This window comes from Peromyscus eremicus, chromosome 10 (genome assembly GCF_949786415.1).
Source record: "Peromyscus eremicus chromosome 10, PerEre_H2_v1, whole genome shotgun sequence".
Classification (NCBI taxonomy): Eukaryota; Metazoa; Chordata; class Mammalia; order Rodentia; family Cricetidae; genus Peromyscus; species Peromyscus eremicus.
The window spans coordinates 68811827-68838672 of NC_081426.1; the positions used below are offsets into that span (position 1 = coordinate 68811827).

The 26846-nt window shown below is 46.2% G+C and overlaps 2 protein-coding genes, 1 long non-coding RNA gene and 1 pseudogene across 4 annotated transcripts in view; 3 read left to right on the plus strand and 1 right to left on the minus strand.

The window, feature by feature from the left end:
- LOC131920282 (uncharacterized) overlaps positions 1-26846 on the minus strand; it is a 39834-nt gene that overhangs the window by 10797 nt on the left and 2191 nt on the right. Inside the window, exon 2 of the long non-coding RNA XR_009381601.1 lies at positions 3560-3813. This is a non-coding gene — a long non-coding RNA (uncharacterized LOC131920282). The remainder of the gene's footprint in view (positions 1-3559; positions 3814-26846) is intronic.
- Positions 2097-17353, plus strand: Arl9 (ADP ribosylation factor like GTPase 9). 2 transcript variants are annotated; one of them, XM_059274587.1, is made up of 4 exons: positions 2097-3500; positions 8302-8464; positions 11449-11624; positions 17052-17353. In XM_059274587.1, the coding sequence occupies exons 1-4, from the start codon at positions 2193-2195 to the stop codon at positions 17226-17228; spliced, it is 1824 nt and encodes a 607-aa protein (XP_059130570.1). In that variant the 5' UTR covers positions 2097-2192; the 3' UTR covers positions 17229-17353. The 2 variants fall into 2 exon arrangements, with proteins under 2 accessions (XP_059130570.1, XP_059130568.1); XM_059274585.1 differs by lacking the exon at positions 2097-3500 and adding an exon at positions 7472-7797.
- LOC131920279 (small ribosomal subunit protein eS8-like) lies at positions 19529-20151 on the plus strand (annotated as a pseudogene).
- Positions 24518-26846, plus strand: part of Spmap2l (sperm microtubule associated protein 2 like) — a 49924-nt gene continuing 47595 nt past the window's right edge. Inside the window, exon 1 of the mRNA XM_059274588.1 lies at positions 24518-25376. Within this exon, the coding sequence (XP_059130571.1) occupies positions 24785-25376 (592 nt within the window). The 5' untranslated portion in view covers positions 24518-24784. The remainder of the gene's footprint in view (positions 25377-26846) is intronic.

The following is a 26846-nucleotide window of genomic DNA, read 5'->3' on the forward strand; positions in this document are numbered from 1 at the left end:
AAAAAAATGTGTCCTATTGGTAGGTGTGTCAGTGAACAGAAGCCAAGCTTTTTGTAAAGTGTTGAACCTAGCATATTTTTAAACACTTTTTAATGATTTATTTGTCCTTATGTGCATTGGTGTTTTGCCTGCATGTATATCTGTGTGAGGGTGTCAGATCATCCGGAACTGGAGTCAAGCCAGCTGTTAGTTGCCATGTAAGTAGGTGCTGGGAATTGAACTCAGGGCCTCTGGAAAAGCAGCCAGTGCTCTTAACCACTGAGCTATCTCTCCAGCCCCTAGCCTAGCATTTTCAAGATAGCTAACCTTAAAAACTGTCCTATCACTGAAGCCTTCTGGAACTTGCCATCATTCCTTATTAGCTTATTTGAAACATCTGATGAAAGAAAATCAGTTTCATGTAAAAACTAAAATTTTCCATATGGTGGGGAAGAAGAGGGTCTCAACACACTAGCCTGGCATTAAAAATCACTGTGTATGGGGGTTGGGGGTTTAGCTCAGTGGTAGAGCACTTCCCTAGCAAGTGCAAGGCCCTGGGTTCGATCCTCAGCTCCAAAAAAAAAAAAAAAAAAAAAATCACTGTGTAGTGCCAGGCAATGGTGGCTCACGCCTTTAATCCCAGCTCTCAGGAGGCAGAGCCAGGCGGATCTCTGTGAGTTCGAGGCCAGCCTGGGCTACAGAGCGAGATCCAGGACAGACACCAAAACTATATAGAGAAACCCTGTTTGGAAAAAGGGGGGGGGGGGATTACTGTGTAGTTCAGTCTGGACTCAAACTCAAGCAGTCCTCACTCAGCCTTGCCAGCTCTAGAATACAGGCATGAGGCGCCCATGTCCTGATGTTACACATCGTCTTTACTGAGCAGGGACCCAGGGCCCTTACTCAGCACTCTTATCATCACCTACACCCCATCCCTAAAAACCACCCCAAGTCCAGCTAGAAATAAAGAGAACTGCGAGTTCCTCAGCTAGTTTAAACATACCACCTCACTTGGGGTGCTTAAGTTGCTGCACACTGGTCGCGGAGGGGCATTAGACTTTGCCTCATTTCGGTTTTGATATCTGTCCTGTCAGGACCTGCAATCTCTGTCCTTAGCTGACAATCCTGAAGAACAGCCGTTTTTGTTGCTCCTAGTGGAATTCACATGGGATGGGGGTAGGCAAATGTGTAACCTATGTTCTGGGGTAGTGGTTGTAAGCTGGGGAAAGGTGGGGAATCTTTAAGAAATTTTCTGTTCATTTTACATACCAATCACAGATGCCCCTCTCCTCCCTCCTTTCGCCCCACCCCCCAGCCTTCCTCCCCAACCCACCCCAATTCCCACCTCCTCCAAGGCAAGGTCTCCCATGGGAAGTCAGCAGAGCCTGGTACATTCAATTGAGGCAGGTCCAAGCCCCTCCCCGCTGCACCAAGGCTTGCAAGGTGTCCCACTATAGGTACTGGGCTCCAAAAAGCCAGCTCGTGCACCAGGGACAGATCCTGAACACACTGCCTGGGGCCCTTAAGTCAAGCTAAACAACTATCTCGCCTATGCAGAGAGCCTAGTCCAGTCCCGTGGAGGCTCTCAGCTATTGGTCCACAGTTCATGGTTTCCCACTAGTCTGGTTTGGTTGTCTCTCTCTGTTTCCCCATCATGATCTTGATGCCCCTTGCTCATAGAATCCCTCTTCTCTCTCTTCGACTGGACTCCTGGAGCTCAGCGCCTTAGGTATTCTTAAGTTAGAGGCATGGCCTGGCAGAGCAAATGGGGGGTTGAAGCTGAAACTCTTAGGAGGCATTTCCCCAACACTGCCAAAGCGTGCCTTTGTGCCCTCTGGAGCAAGGGGTGCCCATGGACTTCCAACAAAAGCAGCCCATCCACCTTGCCTGCTTCTCCCGGTTCTCTGCTGAGGATCACCAGGGTCCTCCAGACTGGCTCGATCCACCCTCTAGCATCCTGGCCCTCCCCTCTTCGACCCGTCACTCCTTCATCTCAAGTTGGACGAATCAGCTGCCAGCTCTAGACAGCGCTAAAGCAAAAGCCAGCTGCGCTCACTGGCGCGGCCTGCGACCCTGTGACCGCGGGTGTGGCCCACGCCTTCTGGACCTACGTCTCCACCTTGAGCCCCACACCAGGGCCACACCTGCCAGGATCCAGGGCCGCGGCTCCGGCGCGCTGGCGCGCGCGGGGGAGAGAATTAGAGGCGGTGAGGATGGAGAGGGGGAAGGCGAAGAAGGACAGGGATAAGTTTTCTTCGAGCAGTAAGGAATCGGTAAAGATAGAAAAGGAAAAAAGGAAAGATGCGGAAGTAAAAACCAAGGGGAAAGAGAAAGGGAATGAAGAGGAGAGAAGGAAGAGTGTGGACGTGAAAAGCAAGAACGCGGAAGAGAGGAGGAAGGAAGAGGAGAGACGGAGGAGTGTGGACCTGAAAATCAAGAACGCGGAAGAGAGGAGGAAGGAAGAGGAGAGACGGAGGAGTGTGGACCTGAAAATCAAGAACGCGGAAGAGAGGAGGAAGGAAGAGGAGAGACGGAGGAGTGTGGACCTGAAAATCAAGAACGCGGAAGAGAGGAGGAAGGAAGAGGAGAGACGGAGGAGTGTGGACCTGAAAATCAAGAACGCGGAAGAGAGGAGGAAGGAAGAGGAGAGACGGAGGAGTGTGGACCTGAAAATGAAGAACGCGGAAGAGAGGAGGAAGGAAGAGGAGAGACGGAGGAGTGTGGACCCGAAAATTAAAAACTGGGAAGAGAGGAGGAGGAGTGTGGAGAGGAAAAGTGACAACGGGAAAGACAAAAGGAAGGAAGAGGAGAGACGGAGGAGTGTGGACAGGAAAAACGACAGCTGGGAAGAGAAAAGGAAGGAAGAGAGACGGAGGAGTGTGGACAGGAAAAGCGACAACTGGGAAGAGAAAAGGAAGGAAGAGAGACGGAGGAGTGTGGACAGGAAAAACGACAGCTGGGAAGAGAAAAGGAAGGAAGAGAGACGGAGGAGTGTGGACAGGAAAAACGACAGCTGGGAAGAGAAAAGGAAGGAAGAGAGACGGAGGAGTGTGGACAGGAAAAGCGACAACTGGGAAGAGAAAAGGAAGGAAGAGAGACGGAGGAGTGTGGACAGGAAAAGCGACAGCTGGGAAGAGAAAAGGAAGGAAGAGGAGAGACGGAGGAGTGTGGACGGGAAAACCCAGGGGAATGGGAAAGAAAAAGGAAAAGAAGAGAAAAATAAGGACGTGAAAAACGAGGAGAATGGGAAAGGGAAGGAAGCCAAGATGGAGGAGCAAGGGGCGGAGAAAGAGAAGGAACAGGACACGGAACAGGTCACAGAACAGGTCGAAGACAGCAGCAGCACCTCGATTAAAGTCCTGTACCCGCCGCCGCCGCCGCCGCCGCCGGTAAGAGACCTGGGACCGGGACCCTCGCCTCGGAGGCCAGTGTGGGCGTCCAGACCCGCCGGCTCTGTTACGTCGCCCCCGAAGTGCGCAGAGAACCGGGGCTTCTGTCTGGGGGTAGGGGGATGTGCCAAGGTTCGAAGGCACCCCCCCCCGACCCCAGCTTCACCCCTTCCCGCATCCCCAGGTCCTACCCCTTGTTGTCTAGCGTCGAGAGACCAGGGATCTTATTGGTGGTCCTAGTTGAACGCAGGGACCGGCTCCGGTCTCTGTCCCGCGAGCGCTTCATGCCAGCGTGCGGACCGCATAGACAATGCCGAAAGCTGGAGTGAATGTGCTCTCCGTCGGAAGAGACAGGGTTCCTGGACGATGAACCGTGATGTGTTTGGGAGCTCCCGGTCCTTTTCCGTGGGCGCTGTAGTTACCGTTGGCATGGCTTTCAGGACACCTGCGGTAGAAGGGAGGGTCGCGGACTTAGTCTCAGAACCCCAGGCATTGTTTTGGTCAGAAACAACTCTGTCGCTTAGTGTTTCCGGTTCCTTGGCTGGTTCCTTGGTTCAGAAACGTTTTCTAGTTCTGAACAGCTGGAATTATTAACGGAGACTTAATCCCTGGCAAAAACACAGACTCCACAGATGATGGAAGAAATAACTACTGACAAAGAACAGTGATGTTCAGAATTAGATTTGAGTATTTACCTAGCAAAGTGGCTTTCCAAGGGCGAGGCTTCTCCATTGCATTCTGATATCATGCGGGTCCCTGCCATTTCCCCTAATTCGAGAAACTACATCGTTTCTGGTAGTTGTGGACTAGGACCAGATAAATGTGAAGGATCCTGTGGCTTGGGTTGGCTTGGCTTTTGGAACTGGCGTTAGAGTCCAGAGCTTCAGCAATAAACTCAACCTTTGAGCTAGACCATCTCAGTCCAGAGCCTGCATTGTAGACTAAACGGATAAGCAAAATGTAAACCATGAGTGAGTGGTTAGGATTAGGGGACGATTTCTAACACAGTGTTTTCTAAGACTTCGGATACAAGGCTGCCAATCAAAATATGACCAACCAGGCCGGGCGGTGGTGGCGCACGCCTTTAATCCCAGCACTCGGGAGGCAGAGCCAGGCGGATCTCTGTGAGTTCCAGGCCAGCCTGGGCTACCAAGTGAGTTCCAGGAAAGGCGCAAAGCTACACAGAGAAACCCTGTCTCGAAAAAGCAAAAAAAAAAAAAAAAAAAAAAAAAAAAATGACCAACCAGTAAAAAAAAAAAAACAAAAAAAAAAAAAACCACATCCTAATTTCAGCAGTGGGGATAGTCTTCTTAGAATTAATAGAGTATGTTAGGGTGGCCTGGGTAGGACTCACAGTGTGAACTGTAGGGGACACAATCCACACCCTGCAGCCATTTCTTGGTGCCTCTGGTACTTCAAAGTGTGTAGTTTTAAAACTTTCAATGCCCTGCTCCTTATCATGGAGTATTCTCAGAATGGTGCTGCTAACACTAGAACAGGGAAGGAAGGAAGGGCTTAGAATGTCCTGCTTTAGAATGAGGTATGAAATACTCATGAGAATACCAGTTCCTTAAGGCCGGGAAGCTGGCTCCACGGGTAAAGTGCAGCTGGCTAGAGAACTTGAATTTGGATCCCCAACATCCATGTAAAACCTAAGCTTCGGGCTGGAGAGATGGCTCAGAGGTTAAGAGCACTGACTGCTCTTCCAAAGGTCCTGAGTTCAGTTCCCAGCAACCACATGGTGGCTCACAACCATCTGTAATGAGATCTGGTGCCCTCTTCTGGCCTGCAGTCATGCATGCTGTATATGTAATAAATAAATAAATCTTTAAAAAAACAAAACAAAACCTAAGCTTCAACCTCTGGCCTATTCACACACACATACACACACACACACACACACACACACACACACACACACAGAGATTCAGGTGAGTGCATCATAATACACTACACGAATCAAAAAAATTCATATATATATATATTCAAATTCATATATATATTCAAATTCATATATATATATTCAAATATATATAGCCACAAAAACTTACTCCAAGAACCAAAAACTGTCTTTAATACTGCAAGGCCTGGACTGGATAGATGACTCAGCACTAAGAGCGCTGGCTACTTTTCCAGAGGTCCTGAGTTCAGTTCCCAGCAACCACAGGATAGCTCACAACCATCTGTAATGAGATCTGGTGCCCTCTTCTGGTGTGCAAGCATACATGTAGGCAGAACACTGTGTACATAATAAATAAATAAATCTTTTAAAAAAACAAACAAACAGTGAGGCCTTCATAAATCATGCTTTCTACATAAGTCCCTGTTAGGCCATACCTTAAAACATCTTTCTAGAGAGAGAGATGGCTTAGTGGTTAAGAGCACTGGCTGTTCTTCCAGAGGACCTGGGTTTAATTCCCAGCACCCACATGGCAGCTCACAACTGTCTGTAATTCCAATTCCAGGGGATCCAACACCCTCACACAAGTGTGCCAATATAAATAAATAAGTCATTAAAAAATCTTTCTTTCACACAGATTTTTTTTTTTTAAAGCAGATGAGAGTGTTTCCATTCCAGTTCTAGGGAGACTAAGGCCCTCTGGGCTATAAGACTCAAGAAAACAAAAATCAACAGACAAAAGAGTTGAGCTAGAGATTCTAATGCAATTTAAGATCACCTTTTGAGCCAGGTGTGGTGGTATGAATCTTGAATCCTCAGAGGCAGAGGCAGGTAGATCTGTGAGTTCAAGGCCAGCCTGATGTACAAAGTGAGTTCCAGGCCACATAGGGCTACATGGTGGGATGACGGCTCAAGTCAGACAAGACCATTTTCTAGCTAGGATTGGAAAACTTGCCTAGCATGTTCGAGGTCCTGAGTTTGATCCTCAGCACTGTGATCAATCAATCAATACTTTTTAGTGTTCAAATAGAGTAAGTAGAATTGTATCTGTTATTACTTTAGAAGCAGTAGCCTTAATGATAGGTAATTGCTAGTGTTTTGTTATTTGGGTTTTTTTTTTTTAAGATGATTATTGTTCGCACTATAGAAGCAACATCTCTGAACACCCTGAATTATTTCTGTATTCATGCTGACCTTCCTTTCTGATTATTTGGGGTTTTGTTTGCTTGCTTGTTTATTTTGCAAGACAAGGGTCTCACTATATAACTCTGGCTGCCCTGGAACTCACTGTGTAGACCTGGCTGGCCTCTAACTCACAGAGTTCTAACTCTGCCTCCTGAGTGCTGGGATTAAAAGCATGAGCTCCTTTCTGATATTTGTGATGAAAATTTCTAAGGCTGGACTGTTAAGTAGAAAGCTGCTTTTGGAGTTTGCTTCCAAATCCCCAGGTTAAATGTTGGCCTTTGGAACAAATACTCTTTTGTTATTGAGACAGGTTTGACGATGTCTATAAACCTTAGCCTTTCTGCTTAATCATGATACTTGAATCAAAAACACAAGAGTGAGCTGGGCAGTGGTGGTTCATGCCTTTAATCCCAGTACTCAGGAGGTAGAGGTAGTCAGAGCTCTATGAGTTTGAGGCCAGTGAGTTCCATGACAGCCAGAGCTGCTACACAGAGAAACTCTGTCTTAGAAAGAAAGAAACAAACAAACAAAACACAAGAGAGGAACCTTGTCCTAATATTTTATAGCCAAATTATTCAACTGCTAAGACAAGACAACTGGGACCTTAAGTGCTTCCATGTTGAGTGGAACAGTCCATACTTGTACCATAGACAAACCACTCTAGTGCATTTGCCAACAGATTGCTGTACCCAGAATCCCCCAAAGACCACCAAGAGACTGAATCCTATGCAAAAGCAAAGAGTCTTTTTTACTACGAGTTAACTCAGGACTCTGTCCATCTGACACAGCAGCAGAGCAGGAGAGACCCCGAGTAGCAATGGGGCAGTGTTTTTAAAGCAAAAGGGGGCTTGGGGTCTACAGACTACATAGGTACAGACTCAGGATTGGTTTATGTGAGCGGCAATCATGTTAGTAACTTTTAATTGGCTAGGGTTAGTTGGGGGTTACAGTTATCCATTTTGGGGCAGGCCTGGACAAGTCCCAGGTTTTGTCCTTGAGTTGCCCTGGAGGCTGGCTGGCCTAGCGCATACTGACTGTGGGTGCTGACTCAGTGGCCCAGGCTCTGTCCTTGGCTCGTGCACCTAGCTCTAAGTTGGTGAGGGGTCCCAGACAGTAAACAATTGGCTGAACCTTGAGCGGTCAGAGTACGTGCAGAAAGGGAGCTACTGCAAGGACTATGTCTTTTGTTCATGGCCCTCCCAGAAACTGCTTGCTCAAGTCTCAGGAAACTGAAATTGAGGCCTGATCTCTGAGAGAAGACTGAGCAGTCTGTGATGGCGTCTGCCTGGTCCTTTCAAGTCGATAATTCAAGATGCAAAATGGGTCCCTGAGATGGCTCAGCAGGTAGAGATGTTTACTTTAGGGCCTGACAACCTGAATTTGATCCCCGGGACTCACACTGTAGAAGGAGAAAACCAACTCCTGAGAGTTGACCTCTGACCTCTATATGCAAGCTGAGGTGTCCCTCCTGTGCATGAGTACACACACACACACACACACACACACACACACACACACACACGTGAAAAAAGAAGAAAAATATCTAGAAATTAGTCCTGGTATCCATAGATCTGTGACACTACACAGCATGTAAATTCTAAGATGTGTGTGCATGCGTGTTCGAGTGTGTGTGTACACATATATTTGTTGTTTGATAGACTACCAAAGAATTGGATAATAGAAAAAGGACAACGAAGTAACATCACAGAAGTAGGGGTAGTTTGGGTTTAGACTGGTTAGCAATTCCATGGTTAACTAGTTAGGTACACAGTCAGGCACACTGTTAAGGAGCCAGCCAAACACAGCCCCGGCAGCATGCGTTTACTGATTGGTTCTTTTACTTGACAGGAGAAAAGTAACCAGATCCTAGTACTAGGCCTGGATGGAGCAGGAAAGACCAGTGTCCTCCAGTCCCTGGCTTCCAACAGAGTCCAGCACAGCGTGGCACCGACCCAAGGTTTCAACGAAGTGTACATCAACACCGAAGGCAGCCAGTTGGAGTTCTTGGAGAGTAAGCTCTTGTTTCTCATTAGCGTCCATCTTAGGCCGGAAGCAGAGTTCTCTGTTGACACTGTAATCTTGAGAGATGTGACCCTGGATGGGATTCTCCTACACTTTAGGATGATGTGTAATTTAACACTCAGTTGCTCGGGGGTGGGGGAGGTGGGGGGTGGGGTGGAGGAAGGGGTGGAGGTTGGGGTTGGGGCGGGAAGTGGGGAGTCCTCTTTCTGCTCTTTCTATTTTCTCCCTTCACTGTAGTGCTGGAATAAAGGAGGCTTAGTGGAAGGCTTTAGCACGCCTTCCTGTGATCTCCTGTAATCATCCTTCGTCTTCCCTCACTGCTGGGGATACGCAGCCACTTAAGCAACTATAATGGGCGTCCTTCTCGGCAGTGAAATCGGGGGGGGGGGGGGGGGCAGCCCAAACCTCTTCTAGCTAGCTGGCAGTCCCAGAGCCCCTACTGTGTGGCAATATTGTCCCCACCTCGCTAATAACCCAGTTCCCAAAGTCAGATCAGGCCTCCTGTCTTCCACAAGACTTCATTTGTCCTCACGGCCCTAAATATCATCTAGAGACACCCAGAATTATCCGAACAGCCCAAGCAAGTCCAGATGTTTTCTGCCACCTCCGCTTGAACTCCTAATTGGCCTTTGAGACTTGCTGTGGTCACAAAACAAAACAAGCAAAGCAAGCTTGACTCATCCTGAATCTGCTCCTTTCCCTGTAGTCCTCTGGCCAGTACATGGAGGCTGCTCCTCCCTGGAGGTGCTCAAGGGATTTCCAGGGCATGGCCCTTGACAGTCTTTTTTTTTTTTTTTCCCCAGAGACAGGGTTTCTCTGCGTAGTTTTGGTGCCTGTCCTGGATCTCATTCTATAGACCAGGCTGGCCTCAAACTCACAGAGATCTACCTGCCTCTGCCTCCCAAGTGCTGGGATTAAAGGCGTGCACCACCACCACCACCCGACAGTCTTTATCTACAGCATCATTCTGCAAGTCAAACTCTGAGGTTTTCTCTCTCCAAAGCATGCATCAAATGTCTGCGTTTTGTCCTTTTCAGCTCCCACGTGAGGACAGCCTGCCCCTCTCTTCTCTCCCCAGGTACCACAGTCACTGTGTAATCTCTGCTTTTGCCCAGGCTCAAAGACCACTATTTTAACACACTATTTAAACAAAGCTTTTGCTAACTTAAAAGCGCTTAATGATAGGTTTATCCACTTTGAGCTAAGTGACTCTTAGCTCAAAGATAAAGTCATTGTGGAAAAAAAAAGGACAGAGAACTGGTGTGGGAGAGATGGCTCAACGGTTAAGAGCACTGACTGCTCTTCCAGAGGACCTGGGTTCGACTCCCAGCACCCACATGGAAGCTCACAGCTGTCTGTGACTGCAGTTCCAGGGGACCCAACACCCATGCAGAAACACCAATGCATTTCAAATAAAAATAAATAATTTTTTTTAAAAGATGGAGAACTGAGTCATTGTTAAAAACAACAATGGGGGCTGGAGAGATGGCTCAGAGGTTAAGAGCACCGACTGCTCTTTCAGAGGTTCTGAGTTCAGTTCCCAGAACCCACATGGTGGCCCACAACCATCTGTAATGAGATCTGGTGCCCTCTTCTGTGTACATAATAAATAAATACATCTTTAAAAACAACAACAATGAAGCCAGACAAGGGGTTACAGACTTGTAATCTGAGCATTTGAGAGGCTGAGGCAGGAGAATCATGAGCTAGGGGCTAGCCTGGATTCCATAGTAAGATCCTATTTAAAACCAAAGTGGGGGTGGGGGAGAAAAACCACTTAGAAACCAATGAAGTGGGGGAGGAAAGGCACAATGGCAAAGGTCAGAAAAGTCAAAAGTTAGTATATTGAAAATATAAACAGAAATAGACCGACTTCTGGTAAAAGGTATCAAGAAAATCTGTAAGGCACAAATCAATGATAGGAGTGGAAAACCAGCTTGTCGCGGGTTGTGATGACGGAAATGCAGCATTCCCGTGGCTGTTTAAAGGGTTTACTGGGTAGAGAGGTGACTCCACCAGCACGCACTGCTCTTGCAAAGAACCCGAGTTCAGTCCCCAACACCCATATCAGGCAGTTCCCAAGTGCTCATACCTCCAGCTTCAGGGGAGCCAGTGTCCTCTTTGGGCCTATGCCCAGGCACACCAACACATGGCATGCATCCACCAAGACACACACACATATACATTCATAAAAAATAAACATTAAGAATTATTTTAGAAGCCAGGCATGGTGGTGCATGCGTGTACCCAGCACTTGAGAGGCAGGGACAGGTGGAGCTTTGTGACTTTGAGGCCAACTGGTCTGCATAGTGAATTTCAAGACAGCCAGGGCTACATAGTGAGACCCTGTGTCTATCTAACTTATCTATCTAATCTATCTATCTTATCTATCTATCTATCTGTCTATCTAGACACATACATATATTAATATTAATATTAGAGTGACATGTATTTTAGCCTATCATCTTCCATTATCTTAGTAGCCTATGCCCATGTTTCTAAGTTATGCCGAATGCGCAAGCAGCGGCTGGCAGTTCTGCTGTGTCTTTAGGATAGGAAGACATCACTGGAGTGTTTAGGATCTCCTAAATACTGATGGTCTCTGTTTGCTTGGGACACAGTCTTTGCTATGTTGGTAGTAGGCAGGCTTCAAGTTCGCAGCCTTCATTCGGCCTCAGGATCCTGAGTGCTGGGACTACAGGCATGAACTGACTGGCCTGGCTTTTCAAACTGATCCTTTGTGATTCCTAGATGAGTGATTCACTTCTACGGGGGTGCAGTTATTCCCACTGACCAACTGTTTCCTCCTGGAAACAGTGACATTGCTCTGGCCACTCAGAGGCGGCTACAGTCTAACGCAGTGGCATTTAATAGAGCACCTGGTCGGTGTGTCCCCTAAACCCCCTTGGTGGGTCCGCTGTGGTTTTAATTGACTAGTGAGTTTGTGACTGCATCCTCTCCCGTCCTCTGCAGTTGGTGGCAGCGAGCCATTCCGATCCTACTGGGATAAGTACCTGCTCAAGGGATGGCTGCTGATCTTTGTGGTGGATTCAGCTGATCACGAACGATTACCCGAAGCCAAGAAATGCCTTCATCAGCTACTGGAACAAAACCCAAGGCTCCCTCTGGTTGTGTTTGCCAACAAACAGGTAAAAAAAAAAAAAATCTGTGCAAATCTGGCTTTGTGGTAGAGCACCTCGCCTAGCTTTCTGTGTTAGTGTAACCTGCAGTCAATAGTTTCCTTAGTAGCACAGAATTGTCTGGTTTTAATAGGTAAGTATTGCTGAATATTACCTATTACAATAATAAATTGTATTCAGTTTATTAAGACTCCTGGATTATATACTCTCTCAATGGAAATACAATTATCTTGTGTCCTTTAAGTACTTGAATTGCCTAGACTGTTGCCTTAGGGAGAAATGGAATTGAACCATGTGTGTTGAACTTATTTCAATAAAGCAATATTGATTGTTGATTTAAATCAACGCAGTATCTGAGTGGCTTCTATGTGTTAAAGGAAGAGTTGTGTTTTTGATCAGTGACTCTTGACTGAATTCACTTGCTTGCGTTCAAGGCAATAAACATCCATGGAGGAAATTGGAAGCTCTGTACACTGTCCTTGAAAGTGTAAGCTACTAGGAAAAAAAAATAGAATTCCTATATGATGCAGCAATTCAACTTTTTTTTTGTATATGCCCCAGATAAATGAAATCAGGGAGCCAATATGTTTTTATACACTTATGTTCATGGCAGCACTATTATTATCACAATAGCCACAGGTTAGAAGTTACCAACGTGTCTGCCCGCTGATGAGTGCGTAGCAAAATGTGGTGTGTTCATACAGCATATTACTTTAGCCTGCCAAGGGAAGGAAGTTCTACCGCATGTAACCACATAGATGAACCTGGTGGATACTATCCTAAATGAACACACTAGCCACAGAAGGACAAAGCTGTGTGATTCCGAGTATCGAGTTTCCAGCCAGAGTCATCAAATCTGCAGAGGTCCAAGTGGAACCGTGGCTGTCAAGGGTTCCAGGAGGGAAGAAGTTAGCTTAGTATAGATAGAGCTTCAGTTGAGCAAGATGAAGAGTTCGGGGGAATTGTTGATAGTGATGGTATAAAACACTGTGAATGCATTTAATACTACTGAATTGTACACTAAAACTGCAAATTTTGTTATGTGTACTATTATTACTGCGTGCACACACACACCCTCCTTTAGGTTTCCAAACACTGTAACCTAATTCTCTCAATTACGTTTGTCGACCAAGACCGACACAATGCCTGCCTTTCCCTGATGTCTTCTCTGTGTGGGATGTTCACGGAAGCAAACTAAATAATTACGATTGATCTTAGTTTATCGGGAACCTAGGCTGACATCCAGGATAGAGGCTGGCCCAGCACATTTTGACATTGTGTTAGCATTTTGAAAAGAAAGGTGATGATTTGTTTTTCTTTCTTTTTTTTTTTTCCCAGTTTTTTTCAAGACAAGGTTTCTCTGTGCAGTTTTGGAGCCTGTCCTGGATCTCGCTCTGTAGACCAAGCTGGCCTCGAACTCACAGAGATCCACCTGGCTGTGCCTCCCAAGTGCTGGGATTAAAGGCGTATGCTACCACCTCCCGGTCTTGTTTTTCATTTTTAAGTGAAGTGTCTTAAAACTACAAAGACTCAAGGTCTGAGAGATGTAGCTCAATGACAGTGAATATGCTTAGCGTGTGAGAGGTCCTGCGTTCAATCCCCAGCAGCAGGTAAGGGAACTACAAAGATTCAGCAGCTCCTGTCCATCCATGTGAACTGCGTAGCATTCTGATGGACTGTAACCTGGCCATTTTCTTATTGCTGGCCATTTTCATCATGCCCAGTTGTTTGCTGTTACACGATTGCTGTGAGCTTTCAAATGTGAGTGCCCTTGTACATGGGGATGCACATTTCTCTCATGTGCAGACCTAGAAGTGCTAGAGTTTTGGATCTGCAAAGAGTTTTATTAGATATTCCTAAATTGCCTTACAAAGTTGCACTAGTTTTTGAATGCCCACCCCCTCACCAGGACTTATTGTTGTCACAACTGTCTGTTTTGCCAGTGTGTTGTTTCTGTCTATCTGTCTGTCTGTCTTGTCTTTTTGTTTTGTTTTCTCTTTCTTTCTTTCTTTCTTTTTTTTTTTTTTTTTAAGATTTATTTATTATGTATACAGTGAGTGTTCGGCCTGCAGGCCAGAAGAGGGCACCAGATCTCATTGTAGATGGTTGTGAGCCACCATGTGGTTGCTGGGAATTGAACTCAGGACCTCTGCAAGAGCAGCCAGTGCTCTTAACCTCTGAGCCATCTCTCCAGCCCTTGTTTTGTTTTTTTTTTCAAGACAGGGTTTCCCTGTGTAGTTTTGGTGCCTGTCCTGGATCTCACTCTGTAGGGTACTTAATATCTTTTGCAAATTCCCTTTGTGGGTTATATGCATCATTAACATCTTCTCCAGGATCTCAGTGATTATCATTTTGCTTTGCTTGTGGTTTCTGTTTTTACATTGGAGACTCCCTTCCCCCTTTTTGAGACATAATTCTACATAGGTATCTATGTGTATAGTTCTGACTGTCCTGGAACTCACTTATGGAGACCAGGCTGGCCTTGAACTCACAGAGATCTACTTATCTCTGCTTCCCAGGTGCTGGGATTAAAGGCATGCACCACCACAGCCCAGCAAGACTTTCCTTTTTTTTTTTTTGGTTTTTCGAGACAGGGTTTCTCTGTGTAGCTTTGTGCCTTTCCTGGATCTCGCTCTGTAGACCAGGCTGGCCTCGAACTCACAAAGATCCGCCTGACTCTGCCTCCCAAGTGCTGGGATTAAAGGCGTGCGCCACCACCGCCCGGCTAGACTTTCCTTTTTAGTTATCAAATTTATCCATTCTTTTCTCTTGTAGTTTGTGTGGCTTGTCTTCATCAAATTGAATAAACAGTCATTTTTTGTCACATTGAAAACTTTTTGTTGTTTATTTGAGACAGGGTCTCAACTATGTAGCCTTGGCTGGCCTGGAACTCACTATATAGACCTGGCTGGATTTGAACTCACAGAGAGCTACCTGCTTCGGCCTCCTGAGTGGTCAGTATGCCACTACGCCCAGTTAAATTAAAAACTTTTGCTTGACCTTAATGATAAAAGGCTTAGCTGTTTTTTAATTAATTAAATGTATTCATTTATTTTATATCCCAATCAAAGTTTCCCTTCTATGCTCTCCTCCCACCCACCCTCCTGCTCCCCAATCCACTTCTCCATTTAATTTCAGAAAGGGGCAGACCTCCTACAGGTGTTAACAAAACATGGCAAAACAAGTTGAGGTAGGCCTAAGCACCTCCTCTTGTACTAAGGTGGGACAAGGCAACCCAGTATGAGGAATAGGTTCCTAGAAACCAGCCAAAGCATTAGGGACAGGCCCTGTTTCCACCATTAGGGGTCCCACACGTAGCTCAAGCTACACAACTGTCATACATATGTAGAGGGTTACCTAGGTCGACCAAAGGCTCCCTAGTCATTGGTCCAGAGTCTGTGAGCTCCCACGAACCTAGGTGAGTTGTCTCTGGGGGTTCCCCCTTGATGACCTTGACATATCACCCCTCACCCAGACTTGGCTATTCTAATTTCATACCTATTTGTTTATATTTTGTCAAAATATGTAGTCTATGCTTATAGATGAATCACTAGGTCAGTATGTTACATCAGGATTTTCACAAACTTATCTTAGCTTGGTGTGGAGGCTCATGCCTATAATCTCAGCAGTGAGGAGCAGAGGCAAAAGGATTCGAAGTTCAAGGCCAGCCTGAGCTAGATAGGGAGGCCCTGTATTTAAAAAAAAAAATCTTATCTTATTATCTTTATTCTTTGGTTATGACCTCGATTCCTACCCATACTATCTCTTCCGTACTTGTTCCTTTACAATTTCTTGAGTGAATTTATTAACCAAGACATCATCTATATACTGCCTGTATCCATTACTCTGTTATAGAAGTCACTAAGGGCTCTATGACTAAATGAATTCAGCTTTCAAATAGGTAACATATTGTGATTACCAATACCTAGTTACCATACATAGCCCACCAGGGGAAGCCTCACAGACTCCCCCTAAGATTACACACATGGGCCTCCATACACCCCACAAGTTTGACATAAATTTTTTGGTGAGAATACATAATGATAGCAACAAAGAACTCACAGTGATAAGTGTGAAAATTAGTTAAATAGGATATGGACAAGAAGTAATTGATGAGTAGGGTATGATGGCATACACCTATACTCCCAACAATTGCATGGCTGAGGCAGAAGGACCAAAAGTTCAAGGCCAGCTTAAGTTTCATGGAACGACACTAAGAAAGCCAACCAACTCTTCCCACTAAGGCTCAGGAACAGAACAGACAAGGGGGAGAAATGACTATAAGAGCCAGAGACCAGAGAGGACTAAATGAAACAGTGTCTTCTGAACATGACAGGAAGCGGCACTCGGGTACTCATGACAGCTGTGGTCGCCTGCACAAGATCAAGCAGCCAGCTTTTCAACATGGAGTGGGTAAGGGTTCCTGAGCCCCCACCCCTAGCTGAGGAGCTATGGGCAATTGATGGCTTCTGGTCTAGGGAGAGTCAGTTTTCTATAAAGATGTGGTCTCTGTAGGTTGACCATCCTCCAGTGGATGGCCTCATTCATACCCACGGATATACAGGCAACACAATTGGATTCAATGAGTTATAAAAAGAAAAAAAAACACATAACTGAGAGTGGGTCATAGGGTTGATGATTGATATAGAGGAACTGGGAGAGGAGTAAGGAAGGAATGTTATCAAAATACATTGTATGTACGTATGAAATTCTCAAAGAATAAAAATAGTACATTAAAAGCAATCAAACGCATGGTCGTGTATGCCTTTAATCCCAGCCCTCAGGAGGCAGAGGCAGGCAGATCTCTGTGAGCTCGAGGCCAGCCTGGTCTACAAAGCAAGTTCCAAGACAGCTAGGACTGTCACACAGAGAAACCCCATCTGGAAAAACAAAACAAACAAAAAAAAATGAACAATCAGATAAAATGATGAATCAAGTTTTTCTTAGTGATATAATTCTTAACAATTAATCATATTAAAATTATCTTAGAAAAATAAACAGATTGATGGCATCGTTTAGAAAAGTCAGTCCTGTTTGGGTGATAGTGACACATACCTTTAATCCCAGTATTCCAGAGGCAGAGGCATGAGATCTTTGAGTCTGAGGCCAGCCTGGTCTACAGAGTGAGTTTCCAGGATAGCCAAGGCTACACAGAAACCCTGTCTCGAAAAACCAAAGCCAAAACCAAAAGGAAGAATTCAAGACTTTTTTTTGGGGGGGAGGGGCAGAAAACACTTTTTTGATAAGTCAGAAATAATGGCATAATTCTAGTAAAACAATGTTTCTATTCATACCAACACTGGGGTCATAATAACAAAGTCTCAGTATTTTCTGTATTAAGATGGTGGAGTCATTTAGAATAAGGAGAAAGTATTTATGTCCCCAAAGACTGCAGACTAACCAACATCTCCTGTTCTTTTTCCATCGTGGGTGAAGGATCTTAAAGCCGCCTATCACATTACAGATATCCACGACGCTTTGGCACTGTCTGAAGTGGGGAATGACAGGAAGATATTCTTGTTTGGAACTCAGGTGACTGAGAACGGCTCAGAGATCCCCTCCACCATGGAGGATGCCAGAGACCTGATCGCACATCTGGCCACAAATATGTAGAAGTGACTAGGACCCGGCCCCACTGCTCAACTCACCGTCAACCCACCATCAAAGAGGGATGAATGGCAGGCTTAAGCAAACGTTTCCACTTCCAATAAAAAATAAGCCATTTCCTATTCTCTCAATGCAAAGTGTATCTACGAAGAGAACGAGAATTCATTAAGATTACTTTTTTTTTTATTTTTTAGATTTTTAACTTGGAAATTTTTTCATTATTTTGTTAGACAGTGATTTGGATTTTTGTTTGTGCTGGGTGCTGAGAGTTGAACTCTAGGCCTCACACATGCCAAGCATGCCATGCTTGCTACCGTGGTGCTATACCCACACAAAAGTAAAGTTTGTGTTAGCAAGACTTCATCCCGCCTGTGGTTTTGCTTTATATTGTGTGTGTGTGTTCATGTGTGTAAGTGAGTGTTGCAACTCTGGGGGAAAGGTATCCTGACTGTTTGGGGGGAGTCAGGTGATACCTCGGGCTGCTAGGACAGCTCTGGCAGCTGGAGCTGCAATGGGACAGCTCAGCTCTGGAGGGAAAGGTATCCAGACTGTTCGGGAGAGTCAGGCTATACCTGGAGTTGGGGTGCAGTGGGGGATGGTCTCCCCGCAGGATATAGCAAACCTGCTCCTCTCCTGGAGAGCTGCTACAGCTCAGCCTTGCTCAGCCCCCACCTAAGGGGGCTTCCTAGCAGAGCTCTGCTTCCCCTGCCCAAGATGTTGCTTCTTTTGCCTCACTCAGCTAAAGGGGAAACCCCTGCAGAAATGTAGCATTCTCCTCTGGGTCCAGCAAAACTTGCTATTTTTTCTGCTCCACCTTGCTCAGTCCCCTAAGGGAGTCTCAGCAAGGTTCTTCTCTGTGCCGACGAATGAAGATCTTCACACCCAAGACTCTTGAGAAAGAAATTTATTTGAAAAGGAGGAGTCCAGGAGAGAGGCTGCCTCTACCAGGGTGGGAAAGAACAACAGACAACTGAACAGACAGGTGGGTTTATATAGGATTTCTTAGGAGTGGAGTTTCTCCAGGTAGAAGATTTTCTGTCCAGGAATTGGTTAGGGTTTTCTTTTTCTTTTTCTTTCCCTTTCCTCCCACCTCAGAGATTGGTTAGTTTCATGGGTTAGGGGCAGAGATGGCCCTGATTTCAGAGCCAAACTGTGTTTCTTTCACTGGCCTTTCTTAGCTTTTTGGCTCTAATTCTAAGGCCAGGGCATATTTCTTTCACTGACTCTGATTCCAGGGACAAAGTGTGTTTCTTTGGCACTGGTTTCAGAGTCAGGGCATGTTTCTTTGGTTCTGGGTTCAGGGATAAAGTGTTTCTTTCACTGGCTCAGGTCCCAGATTCAGACTGTGTTTCTTTCACTGGTTCTGGGATCCAGGGTCAGGGTGGGGTTTTTTAGCTGGCCCCTTTTCCCTACAATGTGTACACATGTAAGGTCAGAAGGTGGTTTTAGGTGTCCTTTCTCAGGAGCCATAAATCGTGTATGCTCTTTTTTTTTTTTTTTCTGGTCTCCATGAATCAGACCCACATACTCACACTTACATAGCAAGCAAGTACTTTACTGACTGAACTCCTGCCCACCTCCTACCCCAGTCCCCCAAATGTGGTTCATCAACAGCAATAAATTTTAATTAAACTACTTAAATAAACTTTCTTTTTAGGAGTAAAAATGCAGATGTCTTTCCTTTAAGTAGATGCACTTAACACCACAGGACAGAACCTACTGGGACAGAGCAGTGACCACGAGAACTCCCAAACCCAGAAACAGAACTTACCTACACGCAGGAAGAGACAAGAGACTTGTCTGTTGCCAGCGTGATACACCAGATAAGAGGCAGAGTGGGAATGTGTCTTTAAATTTTTTTTGTCTTGTATGCTGTTAGAGGGACCAGCCTTAATATTATACATCCCAGAGGCTCAGGAGAGAGAGCTGTGAACGGCGAGGACTATTTTGGGGAAATAGAATCTCAGCACACCGAGCTCTTAGTCTAGTCATTTATTCTTCCAAATCTTCTCTTTCTCCCATGCCCTGGGAGTCCCAATATATATACACTTACAAGCAGTAATCCCTTGGCAGTGCAAAGCTAGACTTCCAGGGTCAAACGGAGGGGTGATAAGAATCACATAGGGAGGTAGTAATTGTTAATTATCATTTGCAGCCCAAAAGGGAAGTGACTAAGAGGGAAATGAATTAACTAAAGGCTAAATTCCGGTAATATCTAAGAAGAGGGATCTTACTTGCTCCACTATATTCTTAAATGTGATTGGTAGAAAATGTTAAGAACCACTCTTTCCTGCCAGCGCCGAGCGATGGGCATCTCTCCAGACAACTGGCACAAGTGCCACAAGACCGGGGATAAGAGAAAGCCCGACCACAAGAAGCAGAAGTATGAGCTGGGACAGCCTGCTGCCAACACGAAGATTGGCCCTCATCGTATACACACAGTCCGAGTCCAAGGAGGCAATAAGAAGTACTGTGCCCTAAGATTGGACGTGGGGAGCTTTTCCTGGGGCTAGGAGTGTTGTACTCGGAAAACAAGGATCATTGATGTTGTCTACAATGCATTCAATAACGAGCTTGTCCGCACCAAGACCCTGGTGAAGAGCTGCACTGTGCTTATCGACAACACGCCATACCGACCGTGGTATGAGTCTCACTATACACTGCCCCTGGGCCACAAGGGGGCCAAGCTGACTACTGAGGAGGAAGAAATATTAAACAAAAAACGATCGAAGAAAATCCAAAAGGAATATGATGAAAGGAAAAAGAATGCTAAAATCAGCAGTCTTCTGGAGGAGCAGTCCAGCAGGGCAAGCTTCTTGCCTGTATTGTCTCAAGACCAGGCCAGTGTGGCAGAGCAGATGGCTATGTGCTAGAAGGCAAGGAGCTGGAGTTCTATCTGAGGAAGATCAAAGCCCGGAAAGGCAAATAAACCATCATTCATAGCTCATGTAATAAAGGTGTTTATTGTTCGATTTAAAAAAAAAAGAAAGAAAGAAAATGTTAAGAATCTATAAGTTGCTAGGTCAATGGAGAAAATAAAACTGCCTTCTTTTTTCCTGTGGCTCCTATCTGTCCAACCTGTCTGCCATTTTTCTGCAGGGTGGGGGGAAGTGTGCTTGGTTGCTAGGCAACCTGTGTACAGCTAGATGCCTCTGGTGATAGTTAAAAGGGAGATCTGGAACTAGAGGTAAGATTTGGGAAAGAAGGAAGTTAAGCTTAATTGGCACATCCGCCAGGCCTTCTCAAATGGGTAGTCTGGACGATTAAGTCTGTTCTTAGAGAGTACAGAGGTATCTCTGATATTTTCCTCCATCTGGGGGATGGACCTGGCCAGATGCTGCCAATGACGATAATTACAGGGAGGCTTGAACTGGGGTTCTGGCTGTGCATAGCTGTCAGCGCAGGTTACCTAAATATTCCTTTAGTGGAGGGGAAATGGTGGCCAATAAATGACGGAAAAGCTACAATAGCACACAAGAAACTCATAGCAGGAAACGGCTGATCATCAAAACGAGCTCCCACCAAGTATCACCAGGGCTCCTTGAGCCTCGGCTTGGCCTCTGGAAGGCCCTTGGCTTCTTCCAGGTATTAGCTTTGTCATAATCAGCTGAGATCCTACTTTGTATATTTCTGCAGCTTGTAGCATTTTTGTTTGTTTGGTTTTGGTTTTTTCCAGACTGGGTTTCTCTGTGTAGTTTTGGTGCCTGTCCTGGACCTCACTCTATAGACCAGGCTGGCCTCGGAACTCACAGAGATCAGCCTGGCTCTGCCTTCTGAGTGCTGGGATTAAAGGCGTGCGCCACCACTGCCTGGCTGTCTTTAAATTTTTTAACCTGTTTCTTTTGCATAGAGATAGGATTTCTTCACTAGATTGGTCTTTTGAGATAATCCTGCAATCCCCCTGCCTCAGCCTTCTAGTTGCTATGTGTGCCACCATGCAGGACTGTTTTGAATGTTCTGTAAAAGCAGTAACTATACTTACCTGCAGACACAGTAAGTTCAATCTGCAACTATAATGCTTTGCTTTAATTGACTAGTGTGTATATATTTGGACAGAGAATTTGGCTTATGCATCCTTTGAAAATTAGCAATCCGTGGCAAACTAACCAGATATGGTGAAGATATCTGGTTATCTTGATATGATAGCCCTGCTCATACCACATAGTCATCTCTGACAAGCTTGGGTTACAATAACAGATAATGTAATTTAGGTTTGCACCACGGACACCCCCACTGCAGACTCCCTTGCTGTCCTGGATGGGCACAGCCTCCATGACTCTCCTCTTGTAGAGCCCCTGGTTAGTGAAGTCCCTTCTGTGATGTGTTCGATGTACTGAAAAGCAATCCACTCAGTGGATATAAGAACCACCTTGCCTCTCTTTTCTTTTTAATCTCCATCTTGTCTTCTAAGTGGGTTTAACCTAACTCTTCCTGATGGTTTGAGTTGATCAAGTTTTTAAAAGTTCTTTTAATAAAATTTTAATAGCATTTTGCCTATATAATTCATCTTTTAAAATTATTATTTTATGTCCGTGCACCATGTGAGTGCAGTGTCTAGAACAGTGAGCCAGATCCCTTGGAACTGGAGTTACAGATGGTTGTTAGCAGCCGTGTGGGTTCTAGGAACCAAATCCCAGGCCTCCAGGAGAGCAGGCGATGCTCTTAACCACTGAGCCAGCCCTCCAGGCCCAGGCTGAGTTTTCAAAATCACTTTTCATTTTCTCAAAGTTTTGGAAGGCCTTGAAGAATCATTGTACAATACTTGCATCTTCATATTAAAATGAGTTTGGAGCTGTTGAGGTGGCTCAGGGACAACCTGAGTTCCATCCCTAGGCCTCACACGATGGGAGGAAAGAACCGATGTCCCCAAGGTGTCCTCTGAGCTCCACATGTGCACTGTGGCAGGAATACACGCACACACAATACATAACTAAAAATGCAACAGAATCTTTATGTGTTGAATGTTTTACCCGCATGTATGCAAGTGTACTGTATGTGTGCCTAGTTCCTGCAGAGGCCAGAAGACGGAGCCAGGTTAATCGAAACTGGAGTGTAATCCGTTGTGAACCACCAGGTGGGGTCTCTGCAAGAGCAGCTAAAACAAAAACAAAAACAAAAACTTGGTGTGCGCGCTTGGGTGTAGGTATGCACATCACAAGCATGCAGGAGCCTGCAGAGGTCTGAAGTGTTGGATTCCCTGTAATGGAGTTAAGGACAGTTGTAAGCCACCATGTAAGTGCTGGGAACTCGGGTCCTCTTTAAGAACAGTAAACGTTCCTTAGCACTGAGCCATCTTTCCAGGGCTGTAAGTGGTCTTCACTGCTGGGTCATCTACTCCAGCCCCTAAAATGTAATCAGATTTTAAAAAATGAGTTTGAAGCAACAGATTGCCTGATTGATACATGCACACCCTAGAATGAGTCACCTAGTTCCAGGCTAGATAACTTCCACAAAAATGTTTCCTTTAGTTTTCTATAGGACAGTAAATTCAAGTACCACCACCCCCAATGTTGTGTTAATGGTGTCTTTAACTGTACATTTAACTGTAGCATTTTCGTTCCTTCCCTTGAAGATAAACACAAGACTGAGACGCCACCAGTTCTGCCCTTCCTTCACATACTATCATGGCCACGAAAATGAGCACTTTCCAGGCTTTCACGCGGGCATGGAGTGGGGGAGGCTGGAAAGACGGCTGGTCACCTAAGAGGGGTACTGCTCTTGCTGAGGATCCCAGTTCAGTTTTCAATTTCTTTGGTAGCTGCTAACTGCCTGTATGTAATTCCAGCTCAAGGGAATCAATCTGATGCCCTCTTCTGGATTCCATGGACACCAATACTAACTAGTGCACAAATCTAAACACACACACACAAAAACATAATTAAAAATGAAAATAATTTTTTTTTTTTTTTTTTTTTTGAGACAGGGTTTCTCTGTATATCCCTGGCTGTCCTGGAACTCTCTCTGTAGACCAAGCTGGCCTGGAACTCAGAAATCTGCCTGCCTCTACCTCTTCAGTGCTGGGATTAAAGGCGTGCGCCACCACCAACTAGCTGAAATAAGTATTTTTTAAAAGACACAGAGAGAAGACGGCACCATCACTCACACCTATATCCTATTACTTGAGAGGCTCAGGCAAGAGGATCGCAGCAAGTCTAAGAGTTTGAGACTAACCTGGATTAAATAGTTCCAAGCCAACTTGAGCTGCAGAGTGAGCTTGTCTCAAAAACAAACAAACAAAGGAAGCTGGGGGAAGGGATAAGAGGAGGGGGAGAAACACAAGCAAGGCCACAACATATTTGGTATATATGAGAGGTATCACTATGAGTAAAATCGATGAACACGATTGTGCTGTTCACAAGATTAATTCTATAATAGCATCTGTTGTGATACAGGGTAAGGGTCTTGAAATGACACAATCTAAGGGTCTAAGAGGTCCAGTTTGTTTTCTCTGCCAGTTAAGAGTTAAAAGGCAGGAAAATCTTCAGCAGCGCAACAGATAGCGGCGGAGAAACCTCAAGCACCGCAGACAGAAGCAGCCGTTGAAGGAAGTCGTTTCTTGGGGGGTGGGGGTGGGGTGGGGGGAGGAAACACACATGCGCAGACACACAAGGAAAAGACGCTCTGCAAAGCGGGGGGGAGACACACACGGGGGACTCCGGAAGCCTAAAGTCAGTCTCTTCGCCGGGGGTGGGGTTTCAAAGTCTCTGAAGAGTCTTCCTTCCGTAATTTCGGGTTGGTCAGTTTGAAGAAAGTGAGGATGGTTGACTGGCACGTCCTGAGCAGGGCTGAGCCAGTCATCCATCAGCAGGGGCTTGCTGGTGGAAGACCCAAACCCACAAAGCCAAGCTTTAAATCGCCAAGCTTTCGTCTCAAGGCAGGAGGGCGAGGAAAAAGCTGGCCCGTAACAGCCCCTCTCCCTGTCTGTTGGCTAACAGTCTCACTCTGATAGTGAGCCTCATGATGGTACACGAGATGTCCTTGAATATGCATAAGTATTTAGAAGTGTTTCGTTGAAGTGTTTCGTTGTGATGGTGTGCAGAATTTCATGTAAAGAAAAGGTTAATGATCTGGATTATTCTGATCAATATTAAGCGTGTAATGTCCTCTTCACAACCTTCATTCTGACTGCTGAATTTTTACCAGAAACCGATTGCCTTAGTGGGGCGGGGAGGGATGGGGAGGGTCGGAAAACTCTGTCCACTCCCAGCCTTTGTAAAGAGTGTGGGGGAACCGTGGAAACCTAAGCAGTCAGGAAGCAGAGAGCTGTTGAGTCTTCCTCCCCTCACACCGGAAGCAGGAGCAGGATCCAGCTCTCCAGACTCTCTGTCTTCCTGTGCTGCACCTAACAGAGGCGCACCCTGGGAGAGCAACGCGTCTCCATAGCAACCGGACAGTCAGGGCGCGGAGATGAGGAGCGGGGCGGGGCTAGGCGGCCCGGGGGCGGAGCTCAGTCTGTCCGGGGCGGGGCGCGGGCGGTCCCAAATCTCCAGTCCACACAGAGGATTGCGCTTAGGCGGCAGGTGGAGAGTTCGCGCCCTGGGTAGCTGGAGCTTCTACCTGGAATGGAGGAAGGAGATGTCTCCGGTTCATCCGTGCTGTCTGGGGTGACTGATGGGCAGAACACGACAACAGACACAAACTCTGAGGTCCACCCGAAGCCCCTTGTGCTCAGGCTCCTGCAGGTGGAGAACGAGCTTGAGGGCGAAGAGGCCGAAGTGGGTGAGGAGGAAAGACAAGAAGAGGACATTGAGGATGACGAGTTCTCCGAGTCCGCTGAACTCTCCAAGACTCACAAATCCCATGAGGCCTCCACATCCTCCAAGTCCCGCAAGGCCAGCGAGTCCCTCCAGGCTCGAAAGGCCAGCGATCCTTCGCAGTCCCGCAAGGCCAGCAATCTTTCCCAGTCCCGCAAGATCAGCGATCCTTCCCAGTCCCGCAAGGCCAGCGATCCTCTCCAGCCCCGTAAGGCCAGCGATTCCCGTCAGGCCCGCAAGGGCAGTGAACCCCTCCAGACCCGCAAGGGCAGTGAGCCTCTTCAGTCACCGCAGGTCCACGCGGGTGGAAAAGGCGACTTGCTTCCGAACGCGGTGATTACGACCTCCCCATCGTTGATAGCCAGATACCTGCCACGGCTCCAGCTGGCTTCCTTGAGCGGTAGGTTCCCCCCCCCCCCCCCCCCCCCCCCCCCCCGCCGCCGAAATTCACCCATCTAGAACTCAGGAGTCTGGCTGAAGGTTCACGTGTTTAAAGGAACTTGACTCTTGTGTCGTCTACCTATTGCTTTGCAGACACCTCTCTTTGCACTTCAAGGAATTCCAATGGGAAACTGACACCCTAATAATGACAGAAACCACCTCACCACTTCCAGGATTGAAACCTAGTGCCTCCTCACACGTACTAGGCAAGCACTCGATAGCCCCGGAAGCCCTTCTAAATCCTTCGATTCAGCACACCAGTCTATCCTGCTAGGTTACACTTCGACTAGTCCTTACTATTTGTGCTGGAGATATTTTGTTGTATAATTTCTCTTACTCCCCAACTAGAGACAGATCCTCGAAGGGTAGCATTTGGTGCTTGGGCCCAGGGGAACCGAAACGTTCAGGGAACAAGGACTGAAAGAGTGCACGTCACTGTTCATGGTCTGGTCAGTCCTTCTCAAATTTACAAGGTAACAAGGCTGGTGGGACTTGAACAGAAATATCCTTGCTTTTTACCACTTAAGCTCACTTCCAACGCCTCACTAAACTGTTTGCATTGGACCTGCAATCCCATGTTCTCACTAAGGATTGCTTCTCACCTGGCCTCAGTTATATGGTTTATCACTGCAGTCACCCCTTTACCACATGTCCGACTGGCTCTGGCTGGCCACCATACTCCTGGCAGATCTCCAACCCTGGGAAACGCAAGCACTCTTTCTTTATATCCCTAGCAGCTGACTCTTGCTATCCAAAACTGCATTATTGCACTGATTGGTTTTATTTCAACTACATTACTACAAAATTTAATTGGCACTGGGTACTTTCTGGCCGACTCCCTTTTATTGACTGGGTAAGTTGGTTTTCCCAGGCTCTGGCATGACTAAACAATTCTTTCTCCCCCTCCAACCATCACACGTTCGTCCTTCACCCACTGGGAGACTTTACCTCCCACTTTATCAAGAAATAGAAGCAAATGATCATGAACTCACTTAATTTTCTACCACTAGTTTATTTATTGACCTCCCAAGACTAGTACTCTGAGTCTCCCTTTGCTTGTCTTTCAGGAGACAACTGTGCTTGTTTTATGAGGCTGCGTTCTGCATGTATGCCTCAGATTCTACTTGTTTGCTGAAGAACTCTTCTTACCTCTGTCTCCACTCCCCTGCACCATCAATTCCCCTTTTCTAATGAATCAGTCTCATGAGCAATACAGGATCTTATCTTGAAATAACCTTTGAACTCATGCCTTCATTTCCTGTCCTTACCATCTTCTTAGCTACCTTCCTAGGTCTCTCTTCTCTCTTCATCAAAACTGCTCCAGTGTGCCAGCCTGTGGCAGTGCGCACCTTTAATCCCAGCACTCGGGTAGCAGGCAGATCTTTGAGTTCGAGGCCAGCTTGGTCTACAGAGCTAGTTCCAGGACAGC

What these genes read in the sequence shown, in the direction of transcription:
- Arl9 (XM_059274587.1), top strand. Translation starts at nt 2,193, where the DNA reads ATGGAGAGGGGGAAGGCGAAGAAGGACAGGGATAAGTTTTCTTCGAGC. An exon ending in GGGTAGGGGGATGTGCCAAG is followed by an intron (nt 3,501 to 8,301) that starts GTTCGAAGGCAC and finishes TTTACTTGACAG; the next exon opens with GAGAAAAGTAACCAGATCCT. An exon ending in TTGTGTTTGCCAACAAACAG is followed by an intron (nt 11,625 to 17,051) that starts GTAAAAAAAAAA and finishes TCGTGGGTGAAG; the next exon opens with GATCTTAAAGCCGCCTATCA.